The 26521-nt window shown below is 40.8% G+C and overlaps 1 protein-coding gene across 6 annotated transcripts; it reads left to right on the forward strand.

Annotated features, from left to right (window-relative positions):
- The first annotated feature begins 9242 nt into the window (after positions 1–9242).
- TIGAR (TP53 induced glycolysis regulatory phosphatase) lies at positions 9243–24418 on the forward strand. 6 transcript variants are annotated; one of them, XR_012044881.1, is made up of 9 exons: positions 9268–9397; positions 11115–11271; positions 11524–11561; positions 13812–13933; positions 17163–17240; positions 19735–19845; positions 20274–21487; positions 21868–22142; positions 22730–24388. XR_012044881.1 is itself a non-coding variant. In XM_072877715.1 (7 exons), the coding sequence occupies exons 2-7, from the start codon at positions 11231–11233 to the stop codon at positions 20730–20732; spliced, it is 849 nt and encodes a 282-aa protein (XP_072733816.1). In that variant the 5' UTR covers positions 9268–9397; positions 11115–11230; the 3' UTR covers positions 20733–21755. The 6 variants fall into 6 exon arrangements, 4 of the variants coding, with proteins under 4 accessions (XP_072733855.1, XP_072733816.1, XP_072733826.1 ...); XR_012044880.1 differs by having other exon boundaries at positions 21868–24418; XM_072877715.1 differs by lacking the exons at positions 21868–22142; positions 22730–24388 and having other exon boundaries at positions 20274–21755.
- The last annotated feature ends 2103 nt before the right edge of the window (positions 24419–26521 follow it).

Genomic DNA, 26521 nt, shown 5'->3' on the forward strand with positions numbered 1-26521 from the left:
CTGTTCTCAAACTTCTTTTTTTTTTTTTTTTTTTTTGCTTTATCGAGTGTGATGCCATATCAAGTCAACGTTATTCTCTCACAACGTGCTCTTTAAGAGGTGTGGATGTTTATATGGTCAGGGGATGCTAGAAAGTGCGGTAGTAGACATGATCAGTGTAAACAAAAGTATTTAGAAAGTATGCGAGGTTGTTTTTGATGGATAAGACTCTGATACAGTGTAGTCTTGATTACCTTTTAAAAGGTCGTCTTTGTTCAGTGTTGTCATTTTTATTAATAACCTGTTGTTTTGACTAGTTTAAAGATGGTTCTAAGAAAAGTGTTTTGGCGGGATTAGGTATGCTGTACGGACAATAAACTCACCTTGACCTAAATTTGCCTGTCTTGGTTTTATTCATTCAGTGTGAAGATGGTGCAAAAGGAGACGTGATTCTGTGATTCTAGGCAGATGGTGTTAGCAGGCATATAAAACATGAACTATTGAATGTTACAGTCACAGAACAAGTTTTCCTCTAAAACGTAGCTCATTGCCTACTGGGTAGGCAAATTCTGGCATGTTTCTTCTGTGAAACGGTCCTGTGAGATTTAAGGAGAACAAAATCCTAAAAATGGTAAGTTGCTGGATCAAAACATTTTGTGGAAATTAAATGGAGCTGGTGGAGAAGTCCTCGTAAGTACACAGAGTGCACACTTTTGCAACTAATTGAAATATTATTTAAACCTCCACTCAGTTACTTGTTGCATTTAAAGGCTACTGCAAAAATTCTGTTGTTTTTTTTTCTATCAATCAGCTTTGGGCGAACTGTGAGTAAAAGGAGAGGGCTTTGTGGTGAAGCCAGTGGGAAGAAATGAGCCTCCTTGCACCAAGTCTCCTTCTCAGCCCGCGCCCCGGAGGTGGGACGCTCGCCCTCGCCCTCTTCCACGTCTGTCGCTCGTGGATGCTTGCTGTGAATTGACCAACCTCTCGTGACGTGCTTGGCCTGACTTCAGGCTCTCTCCTCCACTGCCATCCAGCAGCAGTCTTCTCCTACTGAATTTCAGGCCTTTGGGCACCCCTGGGGAGAGCAAAGAGGTACTGAAGAATGAAGAAGAGGTATTTGGGCAGACACACCAAGGAAAAAGTAACACCATCATGAAGTGAATAACACAACCGAAAACAGAGAAGAGAAATGAAAAAAAAAGGAAAAAAGATGTAATGAACAGGGAGAAGGAAAAATATTCAAAAGGAAAAACGTGTTGCTAAAGTGAAGAAATATACAAGCAAAAATAAATAGATATGAACAAACAGAAAAAAAATCATGGATGGATTAGGAGATATGAACTAAATCTTCAGTTTGTGAGTCAGGAGATACAGATCTTTCTAGTCATAATCACACAAACTTGGGAGCTGTGGCTTTAGGCAAAGGCTCTCAAAACTACCCTGGAAAGTGACCTGTGAGCCTCATTTCACAGGTTGTCTGCAGCAAAGGTAGAGATTTTACAGCATCACGAGTCCTCATGTTCCTCTGGCCACCATTTAACAACATGGCCAGCAATCTGCAGCATTTCATAGGTGTAACTTAGAGCCTATAAAGAACTGGACCTTGTGAGGGTTCTTACACCTTCCATTTGTGGTTTAAAGCTCAAAGTGGTGCTCTCTGGCCTAATTTCAGGTTTCAGGGCATTAATTCCTTTCCCACCACAGTGTCACCAATAGTCCTGCAGGGATGTGCTCTGCAGTTTTGTGTTTTAAGAGGTTTTACTAAATCTAGATTTGGCAGAAAAGACATTTTCTGTTGTCATTTAAGTAAATGTGTATTTTCAGAATTAGTGGATATAGGGCGCAGAAGCTAAAATTGAAATTAATTGGACAACAATTAATTGTTGTTCCCTTCCTTTAAAGAAAGCTGGCTCAATGCTGAGAAGCCACATACAATAGGGTTAAGTTCCATTATTATGTGGCCTGTGAAACTGTTTTATATTGTCATCTTCTTACCATCTGCAAACAATTTCTGCCCATCATGATCCTATACTTTACATAAGGACAGCCTGAGGATTTTAAGGAGGGACAACTTAGCAAAATCATTCTTTAAAACAACTGCATGCTGGACTGACTTTTGTGTTTAAGAAGACTGTGGAGGCAAAGAGAAAGAAAGCTTTAGCATTGAGATTTCAGAAGAGAAAACCACCACACAATTCCTCAGTGTTTCCAATCTCAGTATAAGAGTTAGATCATGTTTTATTTTATATTTCCCCAAATCTTTCTGTAGGGACTGGAAATGCAGTTTATCCTTCTAAGCAGGGAATTTTCCTTTGCATTTCAAATAAGGCATCCTTACTGCTTGTTTCAGGAGTCTTTTCAAAAACTTCTATTGCAACTGCTGTATTTTTTAATTTATCCATGAACTATGTAGCCAGTCTTCATTCTGTGCTGCTGTAAAGAAGCAGAAAGCGCTACACATCTAATGCAACCAGCACAAGCAGAATGAAATTCTTTCCCTGCTGAAGACAGTGGGAACTCCGCTGTTGGCTTTTAATAGGTTTAATAATTTTCCCACCAACTCCAGTTCATTCTTGCCTCGTACGGTAAATTACCAGGCACATCAATAAATGTGAAGCTGATGTAAAGGCAGGTAGAATTTCTAAGTCTGGCCAAGTAATTTCCTTTTTTTCAGCAGAAAAAGTCAGGATTTAGCTGCCAAGAGGTATGAGAGGCGTGGAGTCTATCTTTCTCAATATGATGTTAACCCTTGAGCATTACATCGATGCTTTATCCTATTAAAATCAGCACACGGGACTCCCTAGGTCGCTGAAGCCTGCTGTCTGCAGTTACAGCTCATCAGTCATCCATGCTCTGCCTGGAAGGATGCACAGGAGGATGCAAAAATGACAAGCATTTTCAAACATACTGTAACTTGAACATCCCATGGGTAAAAAGCAAGAGAGACGAAGGGCACCTCGCATGCACTATCAAACACATAGACTGCTTAATGGCAATGTAGATAATAAGGTAGAAAAGGTGTATTTTAATCTTACATTTCAAAGGGAAGAAACAGGCCAGGAAAGAGTATGGCTTTGCTCATGCAGGCAACTATTGCTGAGATACTTTCACACCCTTCTGTAGTCACTTGCAGGCATAAACACAGAGTAGTTGCATTCAGTTTTTAGAGACTTATATTAGAGACTTCTCTGCGCTGTTTGCAAATTGAAGCCAGCCAGCTGGCACGAAGGGAAACAGGCTATGCTCTACTTCTTTGCTCCCCACAGCACACTGAATCATTTCTCCCAATTAAGGGAAAGTTTATTTTAAAAAGACTTTGGGGATCCCTTTAGATCTTTGGAGAAAGCTGGCTGTACCACGTTTACTTTGTACCTCCTTGAAATCTTAAAAAAAAACCAAACCACACTCTTTCATTTTTCTTAATATAAGGGTATATTTAAAAGGGTTCTCAAAGGTGATTTGCGTTTCAGCTGTGTGCGGCCGCAGGGGCACAGGTACCACAATATTTTCACACCAAAAAGAGTGCATGGCAGCTGATGTTACTGCTGATGCTGCCAGGGGACAACAGTGAAAATCGTGGGGTTCTTAGTAGGGACGCTTGTCAGGGAGAACATCAGGCGAGCGCTCAGCATGGGCTTCAGGTGCACTGTGGGGAAGGGTCCTCAGTAGCGGAGATGTTAAATGAAGACCTGTTTGTTAGGCTTACAAGTTAAGGTGAGTAAAGCTGAGGTATTTATGCTTAGGTATGAGCTCCATATGCAATATGTCTGGCATGAAGGACTGCTCTGAGTTCTGCTGCAACCTGCTAGAGAGATGAAGGACCTGACGCAAACCACAGTAAGAAAAGAAAAGGAAAATTAAAAGGGGAAAATGTCTGTCTCCTTAAATGTCTGTCCTTCTGTGGAAATGATGTGGTGATAGCTCTGTCTTGCTATTGAGTTTTCTCTAAAAATAAACTGGGATGTTATTTGAGCTCTTCCAAAATGTAACATGCAGAAACTACAAGAAGAATTAGGACAGAGCGGTGAAGGAGAGAGAGAAAGGTCAGCAGACTGGCTGCGTTTGTGGCTGCGGCTCCTCAGATTACTTGGTAATGCTTCTTAGAGCAAAAACTCTGGTTCATCTGGCAGGAGACTAGCAAGCATCGCTGAAGAGCAATAGATTGACCTTTCTGATGACTATGGTTTTCAGAACTTGAACAAAACTGTCAGTGGGACATAACTGGCTGGAGGATGAGGAATGAATTCAGGATTGTTATCCAGCACCCCTGAACAAAAATTTCCCTCAATTTTTCCAGCTTCCTCAAGTTCAACCTCTTTGCTTCTCCAAGAAGTTTTTTATTCAGTTTCTTTGGATTTGCTTCTTACATACAACAAAGTATTGATCTTTCTGGAGTGCCCTGATGGTATTATTTAGTTTCCCAAGTTTAGGTATTAAGGCTTGGCCTAACGTTACAGAAATTTGCAACAGAAATGCATAAAATTTGGATGTGATTCTCCTTGATGGCTAGCAGCACCAGAGCAAAAGATTAAATATGTAATCTGAGCGAAATGCAAAGCTTGTTGAATGGGCACTGACTAAAACTGGACTGTAAAACCCGAGGGTGCAGACTGCAGGAGGACCACTAGATGACGGTAACGTAACTCCTACAGCTGCAGCTATTCCTGGAGTTCCTCTAAGAGCTGCCTGGGGTTTCCCAGCCTTCTGGAAAGTAAAAGGTTTAACTGAACCTTCTCACTTCTCCGACAGCTCACCTGAACGCCTTCATCAACCTGAAAGCCTGCAGCCGTGACTTGAACTTTTACACTTGGGGGTTTGGGCATATTGGTGTGAAGTGCTGTTGCAGGAGCATGGAAGGTTTCTGTTCAGCGGGACAGTCACAAGGGCCTGACTCTGCTCCCTGTTTGCAACCAGTACACCACCCTGAAAATCATCTTAAAAATAATTAAACACTTGTCTAAAGTTACTTTTCCATGAAAGCGATTGATGTAGTTGCTGCAAAGGTACTGCACAGCCGTGTTCTCCAGCCTGTCCAGTTAGAGAACTGGCCACAGCACGATCTCTGTGCTTGGGTTTGACCAAGTTACGAATTTCTTCGCGCCAGTACATCCTTTACAGGCATATTACACAGGGAGAGGATTGGGGGAGGAACAATCCGTGAAGAAACTCAGCTCAGGTTTCTGCTGGGCTGGTGTACTTTTAAGAGCAGGAAGCAAGATCAGATCCCAAATGACAAGTGGGCTGCCAGGAATATAGCCCAGCTGATGATTTCAGTTTTGCGTTCCTAATTGCTGACTGTTGTTTCTGACTAGATAACTCTCCCTGGATTGATGATATTGTCTGATGTTTGTGATATGCAATCCATATGATGCTGAATTTACTAGATTCGAGTTTAAAATATATTAGAATAAAACCTTCTCATTAAAAAATGTTTAATTTCCAGCTCCACAAAAGCTTTTTCTTCCTAAGATGACTTCCTCAAAATACTATTCATCATCTGATGAGGGAATAGCGCTTGTGTTAGCAGTTGTGCTTTATAAACACTTTGTTTCAATGGGACAATTTAAAAAAATAGGCTCATGAACACAGACTGACATGATGTGCTACAGCAGATCAGAGAAATTGCTGAGGAGGAAGAAATGAAAAATCAGAATTTTAATGCTCAGGAAAAAATATGCACATGCTGTAAAGATAAAGGAGACAGGAGCAAAGATAAGAGGACTAAACAATGGAAAAGGGAAACATGATCTAGTAGTCAGACCATGAGGCTGTAAGTCAGAAGCTGCAGGCCTTTTGAGTTGTTTCCTCACAAACCCAAACTGTGTGACTTCAGACAAAGTCTCTTTCAAACTTTGCCTGAAGGGCTGTCACTTTTGCAAAGGGACTCGTATCAAACCATGCACTTATAAGATTATAGACGCTACCAGTGTTGGCTCATATTTGTTTCTTGTCCTTCTAAAACATGCTTGAAACACAGCTGGTGTCTTATCATTGTAGCAAAACACAGTTGTTTTTAATGGTGATACAATAGAAATAGGTCAGAACTGAGTCATTTGGCACTGGCTCATTTAGAGGCTAGACATGTCACTAGTCTCACCCTTTGAAAATGTCAGTTCTGAAATCTGTGGAGGAGAGGCACTGCAGAAATACAGGGTTGTGCCACACTGCCAAAGCAAGATAAAAAGGGAACAAAACAGACCTGCCATTGCATTAAATCTTTAATTTAGCATCTGTTTTAAACTGCTATCAAATGAAACAAATTATGTTTTAGTCTTCATTTAGAATTTGTTTGGTGTTAAAGCACAAACCAGTTTCAAAGTTAGGTCAGATCTCTGGGCAACCCAGAAGAATTTCTCAAATTACTGATTTTTAGATAGATAGCATTTATTCTGTCTGGTTGTGAAATCCTAAAGGAAGTATGCTCAGCTATCTGACCAACTAATATGTTGGTTAATCAGATTGTCTATAATTCATAAAACTTCAGCTTTCTGAGGGGAAAAGGATGATTTGTGGTTGCTTCTTCTGTTACTTTGTCTATTTTACCAGCAGTAATTTCATAATGCTGTTATTTAATAATAGCAATTGGGTCATTGCTCTCATTGCCTATTAGAAATCACCATTAGCAAAATGATTAAAATATTAATTTTAAATGCTATTTTCTTAGTTCTTGTGTGCTATTATAGCTCCTTGGATACTTTTGTTCACCCTTAAGTGACTTTCCTATTTCTTTCCTTGCTTTTTGCAACCGTAAAATAGGTATTACCTGTTATTGTACTCTACATCAATAACACAGTGATGATTTTACCAAATTTTTATGGTTAATTTCCTAAAATATCAACCATTTTGAATCCTTAATACTTCTGGCCAGCAGGACCTTTCCTGAGGTGAATGTTGCATTTCTGTGTTGAGGAAAACATCTTCTATGCCATATCCTTGCAGTTTGCCAAGATGTACGTGTGTTTTTTCATGAATCTTCAAAAGCGGGAAGTGGGGAAGGAACAGCAAAATAAATTTCTACTTTTGTAAGACTTTTTTTTTTTGCTTTGCTTTTTCACTCTCACTAGGGAAAGTGAGAGTCTGAATGTCAAACCCTAGCAACTGAAGGAAGAATCCCCTTACTCACACAGCAAGTAATGCATAGGCAACAAGAGTGTGAACTACAAAATGCAGATGTGTCTTGTATCTTTCCACAAATGCTGTCAGTTGGCCCAGAAAGAACACTGCTATGCAAAAGAGAAGTGATTTATTGTATCTAGCTCAAACGTCAGCTTTACTCCTGAGTTTGAAAACATCACTGTGATACAGAGAGAGTGTAGGTGTAGGTTTGCTTTTCTCACTCCCCCCAACTGCCCTAATTCCTCTCTCTGTTATTTCGCAAGTATGATGGTGGCTGTGGACCAAAAGTGGCCTCTGTCCAACAAATCAATCTGCAACAGTCTTAATACGAAGCTCACCCATCGGATCCAATTTGGATCAAAAAATTACATTCACCCACTGGATCCCAAAATTGCATTCCACCGATCTCCCATCTAGATCCCAAGAGCTGAAATGATGTGGGTAAACAGGACCTGAAGAAGAAGATGACAATCTGTCCCATTTTTCAGAAAATACATGGAGGCTCTGGATTTCTGCCACACGAGGCCAGCATGGCCCCAGCTCGTTGTGGATATCTGCATTGTGGATGCCTACACCACACACTGCTTTGCCTTGTAAATTGCTGGTCTGAAACTGTTGCTGTGAAATGGCTCCCATCTTTGCTGATGATCACTCAGAGGTACGATTTGGCTTCCAAGACTTCTAATTGACTTGTAATTAGCATAATTTATCCAACTAGCATAATTTATCCAACTACTGATATTACTCTGAGCAAAGTCCTGTTGCCGATTAGTGTTCTTAATTCAGTTGACATAACACGACTGAACATCATCAAATATTACATCTTCTGCAACGTAGGCATGGAGGTGTTGGGTTGATGGTTGGACCAGATGATCTTAGAGGTCTTTTCCAACCTTAATGATTCTATGATTCTATGTGGTAAATAAAATTCTATGTGATTCTAAAATTCTATGTGATTCTCTCTGGTCCCAGAATCATGAGATTATGTGAAAACTAGAGTTTTAAGGTGAAAGTCATCTGATTATAATTGTAAAGTAGGAACACAGAATCATAGAATCATTTAGGTTGGAAAGGACCTTTAAGATCATCAAGTCCAACCATAAACCTAACACTGCCAAGTCCACCACTACACCATGTCCCTAAGCACCACATCTACACATCTTTTAAATACCTCCAGGGATGGTGACTCAACCACTTCCCTGGGCAGCCTGTTCCAATGCTTGGCAACCCTTTCGGTGAAGAGATATTTCCTAATATCCAATCTAAACCTCCCCTGGCACAACTTGAGGCCGCTTCCTCTTGTCCTATCGCTTGTTACTTGGAAGGAGAGACCGACCCCCACCTCTCTACACCCTCCTTTCAGGTAGTTGTAGAGAGCAATAAGGTCTCCCCTCAGCCTCCTTTTCTCCAGGCTAAACAACCCCAGTTCCCTCAGCCGCTCCTCACAGGACTTGTTCTCAACATGTGCCTCGAGACCTTAAAAAATGCTTCAGACCGGACATACCTTCCCTTTAATTTTTAAAAATGCATATTCTAAATACAGAGATTTTTAGGTCTGTTTGGTGCACACTGCCCACACCTGCAGCCACACAGAGCTGCAGTTCCCCCCCCCACACATCCTTCTGCCAAACGCAGACTGAACTTGCATCTCTCCCCACAGTCTCTGCCAAATATTGAGACGACGAACGCGTGCGCTGCAGCTTCAAACGTATTTAACGTGGAAAAAGGTCATCCTTTAGGAAAGCGGGCACGTAATCGCGCTTCTGAACATCCGCGTGTCGTCGCGATGAGCTCTCGGAGTGGACGCAGCGAAGCTTTTGAGAAGAGAAACTCCCTGCAGCAGGCGGTTTTGCAGCTGCATGGCACAAACCTCTTTATTTTTGGGGGGTCTGAAACAAACCGGGCCCTTTTGCGCTGGACGTGAGCTCCCGCCAACCCGCCGCAGCGACGCTTCCACGCGCACGAGCGGCAGGTCCGCGAACGGCCGGCCCCGGGACCTGTTCTTACGGGTGTCCCCCGGGAGCCGCCGCCCACCGCACCGCGACCAGAGCCGCCCCGGGGAGGGGGGACGGGAGGGGGGGGACGCGCTGCCGCCGGCTGCCGGCGCGGGCCCGCCCCCCCCGCCTCCTCCCACCGCCGCGACGGGACGGCGGGAGGCGGGGCCGTGACGTCACCGCCGGGCGCGGGGCGGCCGGGCGCCGCAGTGCGGGCAGGAGGCGCCAGCGGCGGCGGGGGGAGGCTGGGCCTGCGCGCACCTGTGCGGCCGCGCTATGGTTCGCTTCGGGCTGACCGTCGTCCGGCAGTGAGTACCGCAGGACCCCCCCGCCCCCGCCGGGCCTTGCCCTTCCCCCATCTTCCCGCTGCCCTCCCCCCGCCCCCCCCGCTGGTGCCGGACGGGCTGTGACGTCAGCGGAGTTCCGCGCCCCGCCCCCCCCCCCGGGGCGGTCCGTTAGGTGCGCGCGGCTCCAGTCAGTCAGTCAGTCAGGCGTGGCGGGTGGAGGTGCGCCTTGAGGTAGCCCGCGGGCGGCGTGAGCGCTGGGCTGGCCCGGCCCTTGAGGGAGGCTCTGCGCCTCGGAGGTATCGCTGCGGGCTGGGCAGGGAGGCGCTTGGCCTGGAGGGGCTGTGTAGTTACTCCCTCTGGTGTTACTAGGTCTGGCTGAGTACGTGAGCCTGTTATACTTTAGTAGAGCCTACTGTACTTTAGTTAACCAGATAAGCCAAGCCATATCGGTATAGTTTGGTACTGATGGAAGTACGGGGTTATACATAACCTTGGTAAGCGCTATTTGTGAACTCCTAGGCGACTGCTTATAAGACCTTTCTTCTGCCAAAAGCTCTCTGGTGGGGCAAAGAGCTCGTGTAGGGATGGTAGTCTAACATTTCTACTGTGAAATGTTAAAGAATTGGCATTTGTGTCTTAGTTAAAACTGTTACAGTGAGTTTTTCTTTCAAGCTACAGTAGATACTGACAAAGATTTGTCATTAACTAGATTAAGTAGATCCAGCTTCCTGCAACTGACAGTAGTTAACTGTTTAATTTTTATGAAATTAATGAAATATTTTTTCCCCTTTGGCATAATACAGTTTAATACTTGATCAGTGCAACTGGAGCAATGACGTCTTTTTTTTTTGCCGTCTGATTTTCTTCCTGTTAAGAGTTACTCTTGACTTCCCTTAAAGGCCTGGATCTGCTGACTTGGTGCTGCAGTTGCAGCCTAACTTTTACATCACCTAGAAAACATGTGAGCCTGAAATAATTTGTTGAACTTGAAATCTTCAGGTGGGACTCTTGCAGACACTTAAGAAAGATCTCAGTTCATTCACCAGCAAGTGGATGGGAGATCATCCATCACACTGTGCTTGCATATGCTGTGCTATCTTAGTGCTACTTGGAACACTGTACATTCTGCTCTTCCCCCACCTGCACCCCCACTGATGACCAGCAGGATGGACTCCATCCAGCCTGCTGCATTTTCTTCAGGAGGCTGGAAGTAGCTGTCAGGACATGGGGTGAGCCTGAAGAATTAAGTTGCTGCCCCCTGTGCAGGAAAGAGTTTAAAGTGTACTAAGATACAGTGTTTTCTCTTAAAAGTACTGGCCTTCTGTGATCAGTTACCTGTTTGGGGCTCATCTTGAGAACTTCTGCACAGCAGTGTTGATAGGTCTCTGTGTAAAAACCAAGCAGTACACTTGTCCTTAGTACTGCAAAAAACTTAAGCACATGACATTTCAGTCAGGTGAGGAGTTTCAACAAAGTTAGCATGCTTAACTTTGTTCATGTCAAGTTTAGTTGTTAGATTTTCCCTCCTGAATAAATCTGCACACGGTTTTAGTCACTCTTCTCTTGAAATACTGTCAGTTAGGGTTTTCAAGGTAGAATATTCTAATTCTTAAAGAAGCTGATGTTCATGCTAGTAGTTTTTCTATAGCTCTGGCTTCCTTATGCTGTGTTACTTCAAGGTGTGCAGCGTGCTCTGCTGCTATCTTTGATAAGCTCTTGAATTGGCTTCCCTTTAAAGCACAGAGGTCCAGTTGGCTGGCACATGCTTTTCATAAGAGGACTCCGGAGTCTTCCTGCATCTTCCCTCTCTCCAGCATAGAGGTGTTATTCTACTAGATAAATTATGCTGCATTTATGATACATTTAAGAAATTACTTCCCTTCCTTTTATCCCAGGTAGGTTTGTCTTAGTAAATATTGTCGGCATGACTGGGGCTGACTACTTGAAAATGTTTGGTGTTTTTTTTTTTTTTAATTGTAAAGTCTTCAGATACGTCTTTTTGCAAAGACGCTGTGCTGTACTGTATTTCATTTTAATTTTTCATATTCAGACTCTGCTGTCTCCTGTTGGTTTCTAGCATAATAATGTTTTGGAACATTCAGTAAAATTATTGTGAGTTAACTTTTTTTGTTTATAATCTCTTTCAGTGGAGAAACAAGATACAACAAAGACAAGATACTGCAAGGTTAGTATCAGTTACTCTGCTAGCTTGTTAGAGATGGAAAATTATTCATCCCTGAAAAATGTGAAGTCCTGTAACCAACAGCTGAAATGTTAAGTATTATTACAGCATAATATTGTAAACCTTAAGAGACTTCATTTGTAAGCCAGGATGTTAGCTCAATAGCTTTACAGAACTATGAAGATTCTAAGTCAGTCTCCACAGAATATCAACAAGTAGTGATGCATTTGTGATATCAACGGGAGTATTAGAATAGTTCCTTTTTCTAAACGGGGGAAAAAAATGTTACCTGTAATGAAATAAAGCGATAGCAGCACCTGTTACTAAGGATGCCAGAATGTCCCATAGCACTGTGTTAAATCTCAGTAGTATGAAGCCTTGCAAAGGGGCTTGTGGGGCTCAGATGAGAAGTGAGAGCTGCAGCCCTGGTGAAAAACCAGCCAGGTGCACGTTTGTATGATGGAGTTGGTAAGGAGCTGCAGAAGGATGGGTAAAGGTCATGTTGTAAAGGAGGCTATTGCCTTAAGAAAGTAATCTGTCACTTGCAAAAAAAGCCTATGGTAGAGAAGGAAGAATGAAAAGAAAAGATTGTTTAAATGCTTGAATTGTTCAGTCCCAGCTCTTTCTAGGACGGCAGTCTTTAGACAAAACATTTAAAACCAGACTTCTCCTTAGTGACTGCTGACTTGTACACCCAGAACTGAAAATGCTGAGCTGCTTGGATATCTGCTGTAGGAAAACTGAGGCTCGCCACTGCAAGGAACCTAGTGGGGTTGTACTCCGAATAAATAAACTTTATACGATGCTATGTGCTGTGAGGAAGAATTGTGCTTCCAGATTTTCCTACTTCTGTTTTGACATTGCAATTTACAGTTCTTGCAACATGGCTTTGTGCTCCTAATAAAGGGAATAAAGAATATTCTCCTGCTTTATGTTCTTAAAAGTACCAATGATGTCTTTTAAATTCCTAGCCTTCTGTGTCAACTGACATGTAGTAGGTTCCTCTCCCGTCTCCAGTGTAGAAAGTGAACATTGCCTTGTGTTTTGAGAGGTGTAAGACCTATACCAGCATGGTGGGGTGTGAGGTCTCACATGGCTGAATTACAGACGAGGTGCTTGGAACTCAAGTTCTGCACTTCTGGTGTCCTGTCTTTTGCTATTGGAAGCATATAAATGACTGTGCACTTGCTTGGTGAGAATTGTTTTTGTTGTTGTTCTGGATCTGATGAGAATTGCACACTCTCTGCTTTGACTTCCTACAAAAGTGAAATAGGTGATACAAGTGTGGGCATAGCAATTTGTTACAGGTTTGTCCCTCTGCTACAGTTCTTGGTTCTCCTACAGACTCTCTGAGCCGTGACAGGAGCACACCTATTTCATTCAAGTTGGATTACCACAGTGCTGGTTCTCTCAACGCTGTCCTAGAGCTCTGTGACCAGCTAGTTTCACAGACTACTCTGGCTGAAAACAATTTTTGGAAGTGTTGCTGCTTTTCAGCTAGGTTTGTTCCATCAACACGCTCACTATGCAGCTGCATGAGCATTAGTGTCAATGTGCAAGGTGGAGTAGGGGAGAGGAAGAGACCGCAACAGATTGTGTTTACATCAGCTATAAAATTCTTGTGAAACTGTGTCTTTGGCAAAGAGTGCATGCTGCTTTCCATATTACACAGAATCCCTTCTTGTTGTCTCATTTCTTCAAGGCATTGTTAACGTTAGGGAAGAGGGAGGACCAGGCATTTCATATTTGTCAGAACTTGACTCTCCTGATGTGCATGTTTTTTCTATATATGTATTTTAGTATCAACAACATTATCTCAATTCTATTGTCCTTTTTCTTATTTACAATCAGCAAACCTGTTCATAGAGTTTCAGTTTCAGTGTGAGATTCCTCCTGCAGGCAGCCTACCACTGACCATTCTAAAAAGAACAAGTGATTTGAAATGACTACTCACATTTAGAAAATACAGGCCTCTGGTTTACGTTTAAATTTGTCTTATGTATACATTAATATAAATATCATTGATAACGATCCTTCTGTCTTCCTAGCCTGTACTCCCTTTTTTCATACAGTATGTGTGACTGAGTTTAGGGAAGACCAGAGGAACAGTGACTTAGTTACTAATGGTTGGCTTTACTGAAGGAGAAGTATTTTATTATGACTGAGCAGATTCTTTATTGCTGCTGTGCTTGTTCAGCTGCTAAATGATCTAAAATTTGCGTGTCTTAATGTTGATGGGTTTTTATTTTGTAGGTCAAGGAGTGGATGAGCCGCTCTCTGCAACCGGTTTCAGACAAGCAGATGCTGCTGGTTTATTTCTCAGTAACGTGAAGTTTACTCATGTCTTTTCAAGTGACCTCCTTCGAGCAAAGCAGGCAAGTGCTTCTTGAAACAACTGAATGTAAATATTAGCTTCAGAATTTGACATTTATTTGCTATTGATGATGCAAAAATAATACAGTGACAGAGAGCCAAAAGCTATTTTGATGGACTTAGAACTGCAGTTTAAGTTATGTAGAATTCAAGAAAGCCCACGGTTAGGAAACGATGAAGGCCAGCTTGCTTTGCAGGATGTCACGCAGTGTTGTTGTTATGGGTTTGGCGTTATTTTCTATGTGCATAGGTTCTTGCTAAAGGAGTAATCGGGACTTAGAGGTAACACAGACTGAAGTCAGTTTTTCTTTGAAGAAGAAAAACAAATTGCCTGTGATATTGTTGTACTGTCTTATGCATTGCGGCTGTATACTGTGTTTTTCTGAGGAATGCAGAACAATATAGGCAAGTTCAAGTTTTGCTGTAAAGTCAGTACAAGGATCATTAAATGTGCAGAGAGGTTGGATTTTGGCAGGAACATAATAGCACATCTCTCACCTTGATGCACTATTTTAATAGGTTAATTAAAGAGGAAAAAATGTTACTTACTGAGTGGGATTACTGAGTGTAATCCCAGTTACTGAGTGTGCTGTAGCAGTACAACTTAGGCAGAAAACAAACCAGAGAGACAGGGAGGGAGGACTGCAATAATTAGATGTTTTGAAAATGTATAATAACTGCCTGACAAAGTCACTTCCGTTAAGCGTGTGAATGGCAGTGATTATATGTAAAAACATTAACAGTGCTTTATAAGGTTCATAAGACTGACTGTGCTATGTGCCTGCCTTAGGGGAATTGTTTTTGAGTGCTCAGCCACTTGAGAGTGAGGTTGCTATTATTTTCCTTATATTAGAGACAGCCTTTTCCATGAGAAGCGTTTGCACTCTCATAATGTAGAAGACAGACGTGAATTTGTCCTTTGTGTTTTGCCATTTGTTTGACAAACTATCCAGACTTTGTGGAAGCTTTTCCAAAGATGTGTAAAGCTGCAGTTCCCATTTGCTTGGAACTCCCTTTTTTGGCAGCTGCAAATCTATGAAGAAGTGTCTTTTACTATGCTGTCACTTCATAACTCAAGTATGAGAGGAATGTGCAAGTTTCCTTGCCAAAGAGAAAAAATGTTTTCTAAAGAAACTGTTAGCGGTAAAGTTTAGTTTTCCTTGCAATGTCTCCTGCATCAGCTGTGGTCAGGGTGTGTACTGGTTACTGGAACCGGGAGTGGTGCGCAGTCCTCTGTCTACTGCCCGTGGCTGACAGCTGAATGTTCAGGCCTGAGCAGGATAAGAGAAAACAGGGATGTGTGCAAAGAGAGTTGTAGTAGCTGGGTAGGAATTCTGAGAGCTACAGGAGATGCAAAGTGAGCAGGCATAGGAAATGCAGAGAGAGGCTTTGCAGGGAAGCCTGTTTGAGAGAATGAGCCTAGGAGGGAGAGTCAAAGACTAGCTCCAGAAATTAGCAGTGTAGAAGAGAGCAGGCAGACCTGCAATGTGAAAATAAAAAAAAGACTGGTTGGGCAGACCGGGATGTGGTGTGAACAGAGCATAACTCTGTAAGACTTGTAAGCTTAACAGAGCAAAGTCTGCAGGGGGACATGGGGCCTACTGTGAGATGCTCATGCTGTTGGGACAAGAACTCTGTAGCAGTCAAGGTGGGTTCAGGACTGGGACAGGCTGGGCCCTGAGAAGGACGAGAGAAAATCTTTTTTGAGTCTTTTCCATATGTAAAGTGAGGCTAATATCCCTTCTCTCACTGTGGTACTGTGAAGATTCAGGAACATTTCTGAAGCATGCTGGTATTCTAGTAATGGATAGTGTAGGAAAAGTATGAGGAAGTTAATCTCTTCTTCAGAGCAGATTTTGGTTTCAGCACAGTAAATGAGGCTTCATGTTTAATATTTACAGTTCAGACTATGAATTAGTGCTCAGTAGGTGAATGTTGTCTATTCTATGTACTGAACGAGATCTCAGTCCTGGAGAAATTTCAGGATATAATCATACAATTAACTATGCTTATTCATATATACAAGGAAGTTGATTCAACCCTATCTGAATTTTGACATTATTCTGTGACAGAAATTTAAAGTTGCAACATAAAGCCTTTCCTAAGCAATACATTAAATAAGTCGTAAAATCTTGTTAGTACAGCAAGGCTGCTTATTATTTGTCAGAATCCAAGGAGCCTTTTCAAAATGAGTTCTTTCAATGTCAGTTCGATTGGATGTGGACATCTGCACAAGACTTCCAGCTGATATTACCAGTCAAAACTGCATGTGAATCCAGTACAGCCTTCACACTTTGGTGCATATAAGAGCAGGAGCAGGTTAGCCATCCTTTAGTTCCCATTATTGGCTGTGGCAGTCAGACAGGTGTATAATATCCAACACGCTAGAGCCTGTATTAGGCAATGCTTTTTCCAAAGTGGTATCAGAATTTCCTCTTGATCAGTTGTCTTGCCCTCCCTGCACCCCCAAAATCACATGCTTCCTTGGAAGAAAAAGAGATACATAGCACAAAAATCAAGACATCCAGACTATTGTTAAAAGCAAACTAAGCCCTTTGGGTTTTCTCTGTCTCTTGGCCATGCTATTAAAAGGCAGGTGAATACAATAAGCTAGATTATTTTTTTTTTCCCAAGTGTATCATCCAGTGCATTTCCCTCATAACATTGAGGCTGACACTTCAGTATGTTGCCAGCAACACTCTCCTGCCTCTTAACTGCTTCAAGAGTATTTGATTTCTGAGGTGCATTAAGTAGCCACTTGCCAGAAAGTAATTTCATTTGTTAGATGCAATGTTTTTTGCAGTCAGATTAACTCATCAGTTTTTAGGAATGTGCTGCTTGTGAGTCTGACCCACGTGCTACATGTAAAGAATGTGTTGGCATGATTGCTTTGTGAGTGGCAGTATACTCAAGATATGTGGCTTTTATCCCGGTAAATCCTGCTGCTGCCGTGCGTCTTGCTGCCCACCTTTCATGGGTGCTAAGTGTGTTCAACTGTTCTGGACTTTGAATTGTGAAAGAACTTTCAGAAGATTGCAGCTTTTCTGCCTTTTGTGGCCTGACGCAGGCCATATATCCGATTCTGGCAGGCACTACTAGCTGAAAAACTTCTTGTTTGTTTGGGTTGTTGGGTACTACTAATGTGATTCACATTGGCTGCGGTGGTGTAAGGTGCTCTAGCTGTCCCATGAGAAAACAGCTTATTGATGTGACTGTATATTCACTTTTTAGACTGCTGCCACAATTCTAGGAAAAAATAAGTTTTGCAAAGACTTGGAAATCAAGTATGATGCAAGACTTCGAGAGAGAGTAAGTGCCAAAAGAGTTTGTTTTAATATTGAACATTGAACAATTTGAAAATGTAACTTACTGCTGATGGATATCTTGGCTTCTTAAATGGTATATTTAACAGTGGGGAAGCACTATTTGCTGTGTTTTTAATCACTGAAAACTGAACTCTTCACATCAGGTACTATAAATGGTTTGCAGAATTGTGAAGCAAAGCCAAAGTTTAGTGATTAGTGCTGTAATTGTGATGCTTTAATGATTTAAGTAAGGTGAGATTTACATGTAGAGGGAATTATCTTAAATGTAATAAACAGCTTAGCTCTGTTTTCTAACCCCATATGCAAAGTGTTAAATATACTCCCTCTGCCTACCTTCTCTAGCCTGCTGGCACAACTCAATGTTGACTTTTTAGCTGTTCATACCTTTTCATTTGCATAAAGACTACTGGAAAGCTTTCTGCTGTCCATGGAACAATCTGCTTTCCTGATTAGCCTCTCTGCCTGATAACAGGCATTATTGTACCTCCTGTCTGTTTTTAAATATGTCTTGATCAGAATAAACTCGGATGCTGGCTGTTTCTGCTAGTATGAAACACCCTTCAGATGCTACACTGAGAGTGTCAGCTGAATTTTAAATAAGGAAATGTTACAAAACCAAAAGTGGGATGGCATATTGCCAGCAGGCAAATAAGTGTTTAAGGAGCTGAACATGATTGTAGCATTTCCTATTTGGATCCTCTTTTTCTGTCTGAAATTCCAGTTCTTCTGGAATTCCCTGAAATCAGCAAGTTAAATGCCTCCCAAACTTCTTTAGTTGCTTTACCACCTGACGTTTTTAAAAATATTACAGTTCATGATACAGAATTTTAGAAAGAATAATCTTAAGTCTCTGTTACACTTTTTTTTTCCCTTTCATGGTGTTTGTATGGATGTATAGAAATGCCAATACAGTGTCTGCAGGCCACAGGTTATAATTCACTACTCTGGATAACTGGAATAAAGTTTGAATTGCATGAATAGAAGCAAAGTCCTTTAAAAGAACCTATGTCACTGACCCTATTAAGCAGGTTTATTCTCTCCTGCCTTGCTTTCATGAGAAAAGTCTGGAAAAATCTTTAAGATTAGGATTTCATTTTCAGTGGCTTCAGAGCACTTATTTCTTCATGTCTTTCTTAGTGTTCTTAAACTGCCAATATTTTGCTTTATAGAAAGGGATTGAGAGGCTGAAGTAAATGTGTTTCAGTACATTTCAATTCTGAAGACTGTAATTTAATTATTACGGCATGTAATAGCATATCCACAGCAAGTGGATAGTGACATAGAAGTCAAAAAAGCCTCAGTATGAGTATGTGTCTGTATCCTAGTCATCAACATCTGGATTTCTGTAATGTGTATAACTGAGTGTTTGACAGTATAGCATCAGCTCTTACTTTCTCAAAATACTCATCATAACTGCAGCGTTTTCACTGTCTTCGGACGTTCCAAGGAAGGACCGAAGCTTTCCACTTGAATATATTTTTCATCTGTTAGTGGTAGTGAAGTATTCATCTTCAGAGGGAGAAGTATTAATCTGTTTTACCATTGTTAGAGATGTGCCTTGGAAAGATCTTCAAGGTCAAAAATGGTAATGTACATCCAAGTATATCTATCTTGTAAAATACATTACAGATGATAAATATCATGTTTTATAATGGGACTTCTAGTGATCCAGAATAACTAGCTGGTATATATGGGTTCTTACTACTGTTTCTCATATGGGCCGTGTATTTGGAGGTCTCAGGAGTAAGCATGTCACTGAAGATAATTAATTGCATGTTCTCTGAGTCCATTAGCATATGTTTTTAAGATCTTTTTTTGCCTTTTTTTGTTTTCTGAAAACACTGTCCACAGCAATAATGTACGTCCTGAAAAAGTGGAGGGAGGCCTTATTGTTTATTAATAGGTAGAGTACTTGTGGTTTTTTTACTTTTTTTGTTGTTGTTGTTTTGTTTTTAAAAAATTCTGATTTTAAAATGGACTCCTCCTCTGTTGTGGAGATTTCAGAGGTCTGTAGAGAAAATATTTTTTTCTTACTTGTGAAAAATAATTCCCTGTAGTCTTTCTGCAAATGAAAAGTAAATTGAGTTTATCCTTGTGTGAACAGCTACATACACAGGTGTTTGCAATGTAACCTCAGTTACAAAGACACTTGAATTTTGTATGCTAAGAATGAGTGTCAAGAATGTAGGAAAAAATCTCAAGGCAAAAGTCAGGTTTTGAATCTTAGTACTTTAAATGAGATGCTGCTCTTAATGTATTTCTCTACCCAGCAATATATATGTACACTTTAACTTAAATAGCAGATATAAAGATACCTCCTCCCCAACATTGGAATAAAATGTAAAAGGTACTTAAGCCTGCACATTACACTTGAGGATCCAAGAAAACGAAGCTGTTAAGAGATGTTCGCATTGGAAGCAGTACTGGAGACTTGATGTATCTTGCTAAACCCGCTCTTTGTAACTTGCCTCTTACAGAAATATGGTGTTGCAGAAGGAAGGCCTTTGACTGACCTCAAGGCTATGGCAAAGGCTGCTGGAGAGCAATGTCCTTCATTCACACCTTCTGGAGGAGAAACACTGGATGAAGTATGGTATTTATTTATTTGTGCTCTAGTTTCTAGGCCATTTCATCAGTGCAGATGCAGCTATTGCATGCTTAGGAACATCTTATTGAGAGCTTAGCCCAACCAAAGGTAGTTAATTTTCCAAGCTAAAAATGCTACCTGATGTGATTGCAGTGGCTGCTGAGTAGTGAACCTCTTTAGAACTAAAATATTGATTCTGAGACTGACTCCTCATGAAGCTCTCATTTGCAGAAGGATGGTGGCAGTTACTCTCAGCCTTGGCTTTGGAGGGCAGAGGAGTTTTTACAGCATGCAGTAACTTATCATTGATTTCTGAGACTTGTCTGTGATAAATGTTTATCTTTTAACTGAAGTAGTTATAGCTCAGGTTTCTGAAAGCCAGTGTCTCTTGCATTCTTCACAATGTACTCTTCTGACCTTTCTCTTTAGGTAAGAGAACGTGCAAGGGATTTTTTTGAGTTTCTGTGTCGGCTAGCTGTTGAATTGGAACAGAAAGAGCAAGACATGCATGGTGCAGCGAACAGAAGCTCAGGAACATCTGGAGAACAGTTAGTTTTCCCTTGGACAAACCACTGCAGTGAATCAGAGCTTAGCTCTGGTAATGGTGGAGCTTCTAACATGTTAGATGCCAATATATTAGTGGTGAGTCATGGAGCCTACATGAGGAACTGGATTGGTTATTTTGTTTCAGATCTCAACTGTACTTTACCAACAAATTTAACAAAGTCTCAGTTGTCTTCTGTCAGTCCCAATACAGGAGTTAGTCACTTCATTATAAAACTTGAAAATGGAAATTTGTTAACACCTGAAATCACATGTGTTTGTCTTAATCAAGACTCTCACTTAGTGGATGTGGGAGCTGAATGTGTAGCTTCAAAAGTGTTTTAAGATTCTTTGTAGGGGGAAGTGGTTTTAGATCACCATTATACTAAGCTTGGGAAAAGTATCTGTAGTAATTACTGAGATTGACTGGAGTTATTGACACTAAACTGCAAAGTTGAAGACATGCAACTGCTTACCATCTTAAAATAACACAATTTGCATGGTTCTAGTGCACAATATAAGTTGGCACTAGAGAAATAACACAAATGTGTTTTATGAACAGAAACATACTTCAGTCACTTGCATATCTGCTCCTAGAGTGCGTATTTTTAAAAACTTCTTTTGATTAGTCCATAATTATTTTGGTTATCTCCAGGTAAAAGAGTTGAGGAGGGGACAGGAATGGTACCTCAAAGATGAGCTATACTGTATTCTTGGTTTATTACAAAATGCTATATTGTAATATTAAACATATACGTTGTCTTAAAATAACTTTTTTGAATGCAATAGTATAACCTAAAAAGGAGCATTGCCTGGTGGAAAAGGTTTGGTACAGAGTCAGGGGACAAGTTCCTGGCTCTGATACTAAGTAACTGTGAGACTCTGGGCAAATCTCTTTTCTGCTTGTAAAATGGGGATGATGATATACCTACCTCGCAGGAGTGTTTTGTAAGAAATTGTTAGTGTTGTTGAGACCTCTGTTGAAGAGCACTGTACACAGACATAAAGTATTTATTTTTAACTGTAAGCAGGATGAGGAACCTCATGTGCACATAGTTGAAATAATGGTCTCTCTTCTGAAAAGGAACCTTCTCAATAGGGTGAGTTGTACCCAACTAGAATCCGGTTGTCAATTGCAGTCATACACTTGATGGATGAATATTTTTGCCTAGAATTAGGCAAGTTTGCTTGATGATTGCTTATAGTTGCTGTTAGTACTGCATTCTTTCCCCACTGGGGTGTTTGTAGTGTTACTGTGTAAGCTTATCTGACTGATGTTATTTATAATATCCACATACTTTTTCTTCATTTGCATATTTTAAGCCTGTTTAAAAAAAAAAATTAAAGGTTCCTGAATAGAACTCAGTGTCATGTGTATCTCTTTTGAGGTAGAAATCTTTATTAATATTACTCTATGAAGCTTTGCTCAGATCATATAACTTCTTTTTTTTTTTTTTTTTTTTTTTCCTGAAAAACCCAGGCTGGTCTTTTACTGTGAAAAAGAACCCTTTTTAGGGCTGATGGATCAGTGCTATCCTCACTCTTACCTGGAAGAACTGCTGATGTTAAAATGTTACGGACATACTTAAATTGCTTGCAGCTGTACCAAATTAACTGTTTGACTGAAGTTTTAATTTTTTGTAATTTTAAGAAATATGCTGTCCTGTGTACTTTAAACTACTTGGCTTCTTTGCCTTGAAGCAGAGACTTGAATTTTGAGGAGGAAAAAGAGGTTGCTATTGTTTCCTTGAAGAGGTGGGTACCTATACTTAACTGTGGCCCTACTAAAAAACAGCAACAGAATTATTTAATCTGACTCTAGTGACTGTACTTTGCTTCTTCCGTTCCTGTAACTGTGATTCAGTAGGAAAGTTCTCATGATTCCTACTTGAACACAGAACAGGGATCTCCTCCTTTCTCTGTGCTGTTTGCCCAATGCTAATACTGCTAGAATGTAGAGGATGAAGTTGGAAGTGTTCAGCCCTGTGGTGACCAGAGGTAGGCTTCTAAGGTAGTGCTCTCCAGAACCTGGAAAAGAGTCTAAGGCTTTTTACTTGCAGCGGGGCTTATTTATCTAGCAGATGACCATGAAATCATCTGCTGCTGTGTCTGAAGACTAGTCCATAGAGAGTAAAGCAGCTTACCTGATGTGTAAAGATGGATACTAGTAACTGGTGTCAGCAAAGATTGGTCTTTCAACCTCTAATGTTATATAACATGAAGAACTGGATGCTCTTAAGTTGGGTTGGCAAATTTAAATTAGAGTTTTAAACTGAACTTCTGCATTGATAGGCTAAACTTGTTACTTATTGATCAGCTGGCTTCCTTTCATTTCTTTACAGATACAGAGGAAAGCAGCTTCATTATGGTTCCTCTTTCCCCATATGAGGCAAGTCATAAATGTACAGTGTATCTGGGCAAAGTTTTGTGACTCAGGATTTTCCAGCAAACATGAAATCTTCATAATACAGAATCCTGGGAAACTTAAGATTTCTCGATAACATAAAAACAAGCTTTGGTCAAAATGGCTCTATTTCAAGTTTAATTTTATAAAAGCAGTCTTTGTTCAAAACAGAGGTATTCTTAAGCAAAGTGTTTCAGTGTTACTGAGAAGCAAAAATTTCTGAATTCAAATAGTCACAATAAAATGTTTAGAAAATTAGTAAAATTTTTTTTTTGAGAAAGCCAGCCAGCTGGAAAAATCCTTGGTAGCCAACCGTTATTGACATTATGCATGATTACCACCCAAACAGTAAGTTTGTGTTTGTGAAATTAAAAAGGGTCTGTTTCAGCTCAAAGGTACAGAGGTGACATTGGTAGCTTGAGGAACTGCGCAAGACTTTTGTTTAAAAGTGTCCATAGATTTTTCACAAATAAGAGAATTCATTCTTAATATACTAAAAGAAATAAGTTGTGTACACAGGAAGTAAAAAAGGGAATGTGGGCTTTTGCACAGGCTTCTCGAGCTTCTTGTGAAATGCATTTTCCTAGAGGGCTCCTGAATACTAAATTGATGATCACAGCCAAAGACGGTAAAAAAGTTTTCATTATGACTGCTAACAGAGTTAATGGCAGAGGGTGGGATGGGAGTTCATTCTTAATTTGCTTGTCACTGGTACTGCCTGTTTATTTCAGGAAGGCTAGTTAGATCACAGGAGACTATCCTGTTGGTGCTTTAAATAGCTTGAACTTTTCTGTACTTGCTGTGTCCTGAATTTGGTCAGTCATTCCATTAATACTTCTTGGAACCAGAGTAACCAAGTTGAAAATGTGCATCCTTCATCAGCTAGAACATGAGTGGAGACCTAATACATTTTCCTTCCTAAGTCAGTAACTTTTGTCAAATATTTCAAAACACACTAGTGATTTCTGTGCTTCCCTTGGTTTAAAAGGCTTCTTTTTCTTCCTTGCCTACCCTCAAGCAAGTTAATTAACATTTTATTCTTGCTGATGAGGTAAATATCTTATGGGAACATCTATTTATTTGTCAAATGCTTTGCCACTTCTTGGGTAATACTCTTCCCATAGGGATTTTTGACTCTTCCTCTATAATATGCTTTACCTTCTTTAATGTATTTGTAGGTGGTTAAAATTTAGACCCATCCTGAGAAACCTGTCTTTATGATTGTTTTCTTTAAGTTATTGTTAACAGATTCTTTCATCTTGTGTTAACTCTTACATAGGGCTAGCAGCAGGTATGATAGTGTCTAACCATGAAAAATATCAAAGGGTGAAACCATTCAAGTTTTCTAAACAGCTTCTATGTTAATGAGGTAACATTTTTCAATGACAAACTTATGAGCCAGAATCTCCTAATTAAGACTTTGTAAAACGCACTAAGTCGGTGCAAACACATCTGCCAGTGGCCGGGGGAGTATAAGCAGTCAAGTGCGTTCTGCAGTTGCCCTGTTATATTCTTTCCCGATGTATCTGCGCTTGACATTGTTGGAGACAGGATACTGGCTTAGGTGATCTTATATCCTGTCCTAATATAGTTACACTTTTAATTTCACCTTTGTTATATCAGATGTAAGCTTCTCTATGCATTAAAAAGTAAATCAGTAATTTTGGAAACTTCTGAAGTTAATTGTAACCCTTTTTTTCTTTAGGCCTCTGTATAGCACTGGTCTCTTTAAGTCTTTGAATCGACACTGAGATTAAATCTGTCTTCTTGCTCTTCTAATAAAGTGACTCTTGCACATTTCTACAGCAATTCCGTACAGTTTATTGGGATCATGGGAAAGGAGAGCTGCAGTTATAGATGGTTCTGTTAGGAATAGTAGCAGAACATAAATATTTGAGGGATTACTCAGTAGTGGGCAATGAATGTTTTATCCTTGTGAAATGCCAGTCTGTAATTAGCAGCAGGAGACAAGGCCTTAACTACAGGGTGGATTTTCAGCAGTAGCTGCCAAGATGTAAGAGAGGCTGTGAAAGCAGATCAAGCTGTTAACCATATTACGAGGATGATAAGAATTTCAAGTGGTAAGAAAAAGGTACATTCCTTTTCAATACCTTTGTAGAAAAATAGTGCTGAAATAAATGTTAGAAACATGTCAGCTTGCCCATGTGATGGCCTGTAGTCAATCTGAGGGAACCAATGCATACTTTAAAATTATCTTTTAAACTGGTGAAGGTTAAAACAAAAGCTGTCTTGGCAGGCTTTCAGCTGAACAATAGGAGAAGAAAAGGTGACTGGAGAACACCAAGATCAAAAGGAAACTCGGTCCCCTCCTTTCTAAGCTAATGTTTTCTTTTGCTGAAGAGTCCAGTGGTATGCTGCTCCCAAAAAAAGTGATGCTGCAAAAGGTACAGGAGTTGTGACCTCCTTTGGTAAAGTCGTTATTCGTGTTTAAGTAGGGCTTTACCAGGCCGGGCTTGATTTGGAAAAGGTGACAGGAGAGACAAAGAGGAGTTCGAAGCTCCCTGCATGGTAGCACACTTGTTCCTCAGTTTTGACTCCACCAACATCATCTCCTGGCAGATCTGCTAAATGTCTAGCAGTCATCGGGCATGCATGTTGGCAGAGTGCTCTGGTAGTATCACAGTTTCCTTCCTCTAAAGTATCAGCCCTTTTTCAAGATATTTGCTCTACTCCCACAGTTCTCTGTTGGGTTTATGTTTTCCAGACGTAGCCCTGCCTTTGCAATAGGAGGAGATGGGGTTTTATTCCCCCCCCCCCTTTTTTTTTTTTAAGTACAGAATTTAGATCAGATGAATTCTCTGTCCAAGCTTTTGGTATTTCATGAGACTGCCTCAGATCCACAGCCCACATGCCTGGATTTAATATATGTCAGATTTTCCCCAGATGTGTCCCTCTTGTGAGAGCCTTGGCCATGAGCCTGAGGTTTTTGGATATATAGTAATCCCAGGCAAATGGCAGCTGCATGAGCACAAATCAACTGCACAGTATGTGAGCTGTTTCCCTGACATCTGTGGATATGGCAAACCTGCTGTGTGGATGATCTGTTTGTGCGTGGTAAATCCAGTGCTGTTCGGGCAGGTCTTCAGTGCTGAGACAGCTCTAGTGTCACTTGCAAACATCTCTGGGACTTCCTGGAATGCAGGAAGCCCTATGTGAGTCTACGAATGTCCTACCTGAACACCAGGAGCCTGTAGTGGGGCCCCTGAGAGCACAATCAGAGAACAACAGCAGAGGCCTCAAGAATCTGGGCACAGGAGGATACCAGGATGAAAACACAAATCATGAATAGGCAATTAGTGGTCACCAAAGGAATGCACTTGAGGTCCAGGCAGAAGCCCTTTTGGGGCATAATTTGATGTGATATTCTTCTCCTCTGACGCCCAGTTGGTTGATCAAGCCATAGCTAAACTGAAGAGGGGTGATGCACTAGACTTGACTGTGATAAATCATGAATATATTTTGGAAGAGCTAGCTATTGAAAAGTGAATTTAAGTTAAAAGATGAGGTAAAAAAGAAGGTTTTATTTCAGAAGGGCAAGAATCACAAAATTAGTTAGTAAGGTCAGCTATACTTAAGAGCCATAAATGGACTTAATATGGAAGAAAGGGGAGGAAACTTTGCTTGTTTAAATCAGAGATGTAAAAATTATCTAGAAGTTACATCCCAAAAATTACAGGGAAGGTCTCTAGGCCCAATTAGTTCAATAACA

This window comes from Ciconia boyciana, chromosome 1, assembly GCF_034638445.1.
Source record: "Ciconia boyciana chromosome 1, ASM3463844v1, whole genome shotgun sequence".
NCBI lineage: Eukaryota > Metazoa > Chordata > Aves > Ciconiiformes > Ciconiidae > Ciconia > Ciconia boyciana.

Excerpts from the sequence above, each read along its gene's own strand:
- TIGAR (XM_072877715.1), top strand. The coding sequence starts at position 11,231 with ATGATACATTTAAGAAATTACTTCCCTTCCTTTTATCCCAG. Across the intron at positions 11,272-11,523 it reads TTCCCTTCCTTTTATCCCAG|TGGAGAAACAAGATACAACA; the intron begins GTAGGTTTGTCT and ends AATCTCTTTCAG. Across the intron at positions 19,846-20,273 it reads GAGGAGAAACACTGGATGAA|GTAAGAGAACGTGCAAGGGA; the intron begins GTATGGTATTTA and ends CTTTCTCTTTAG.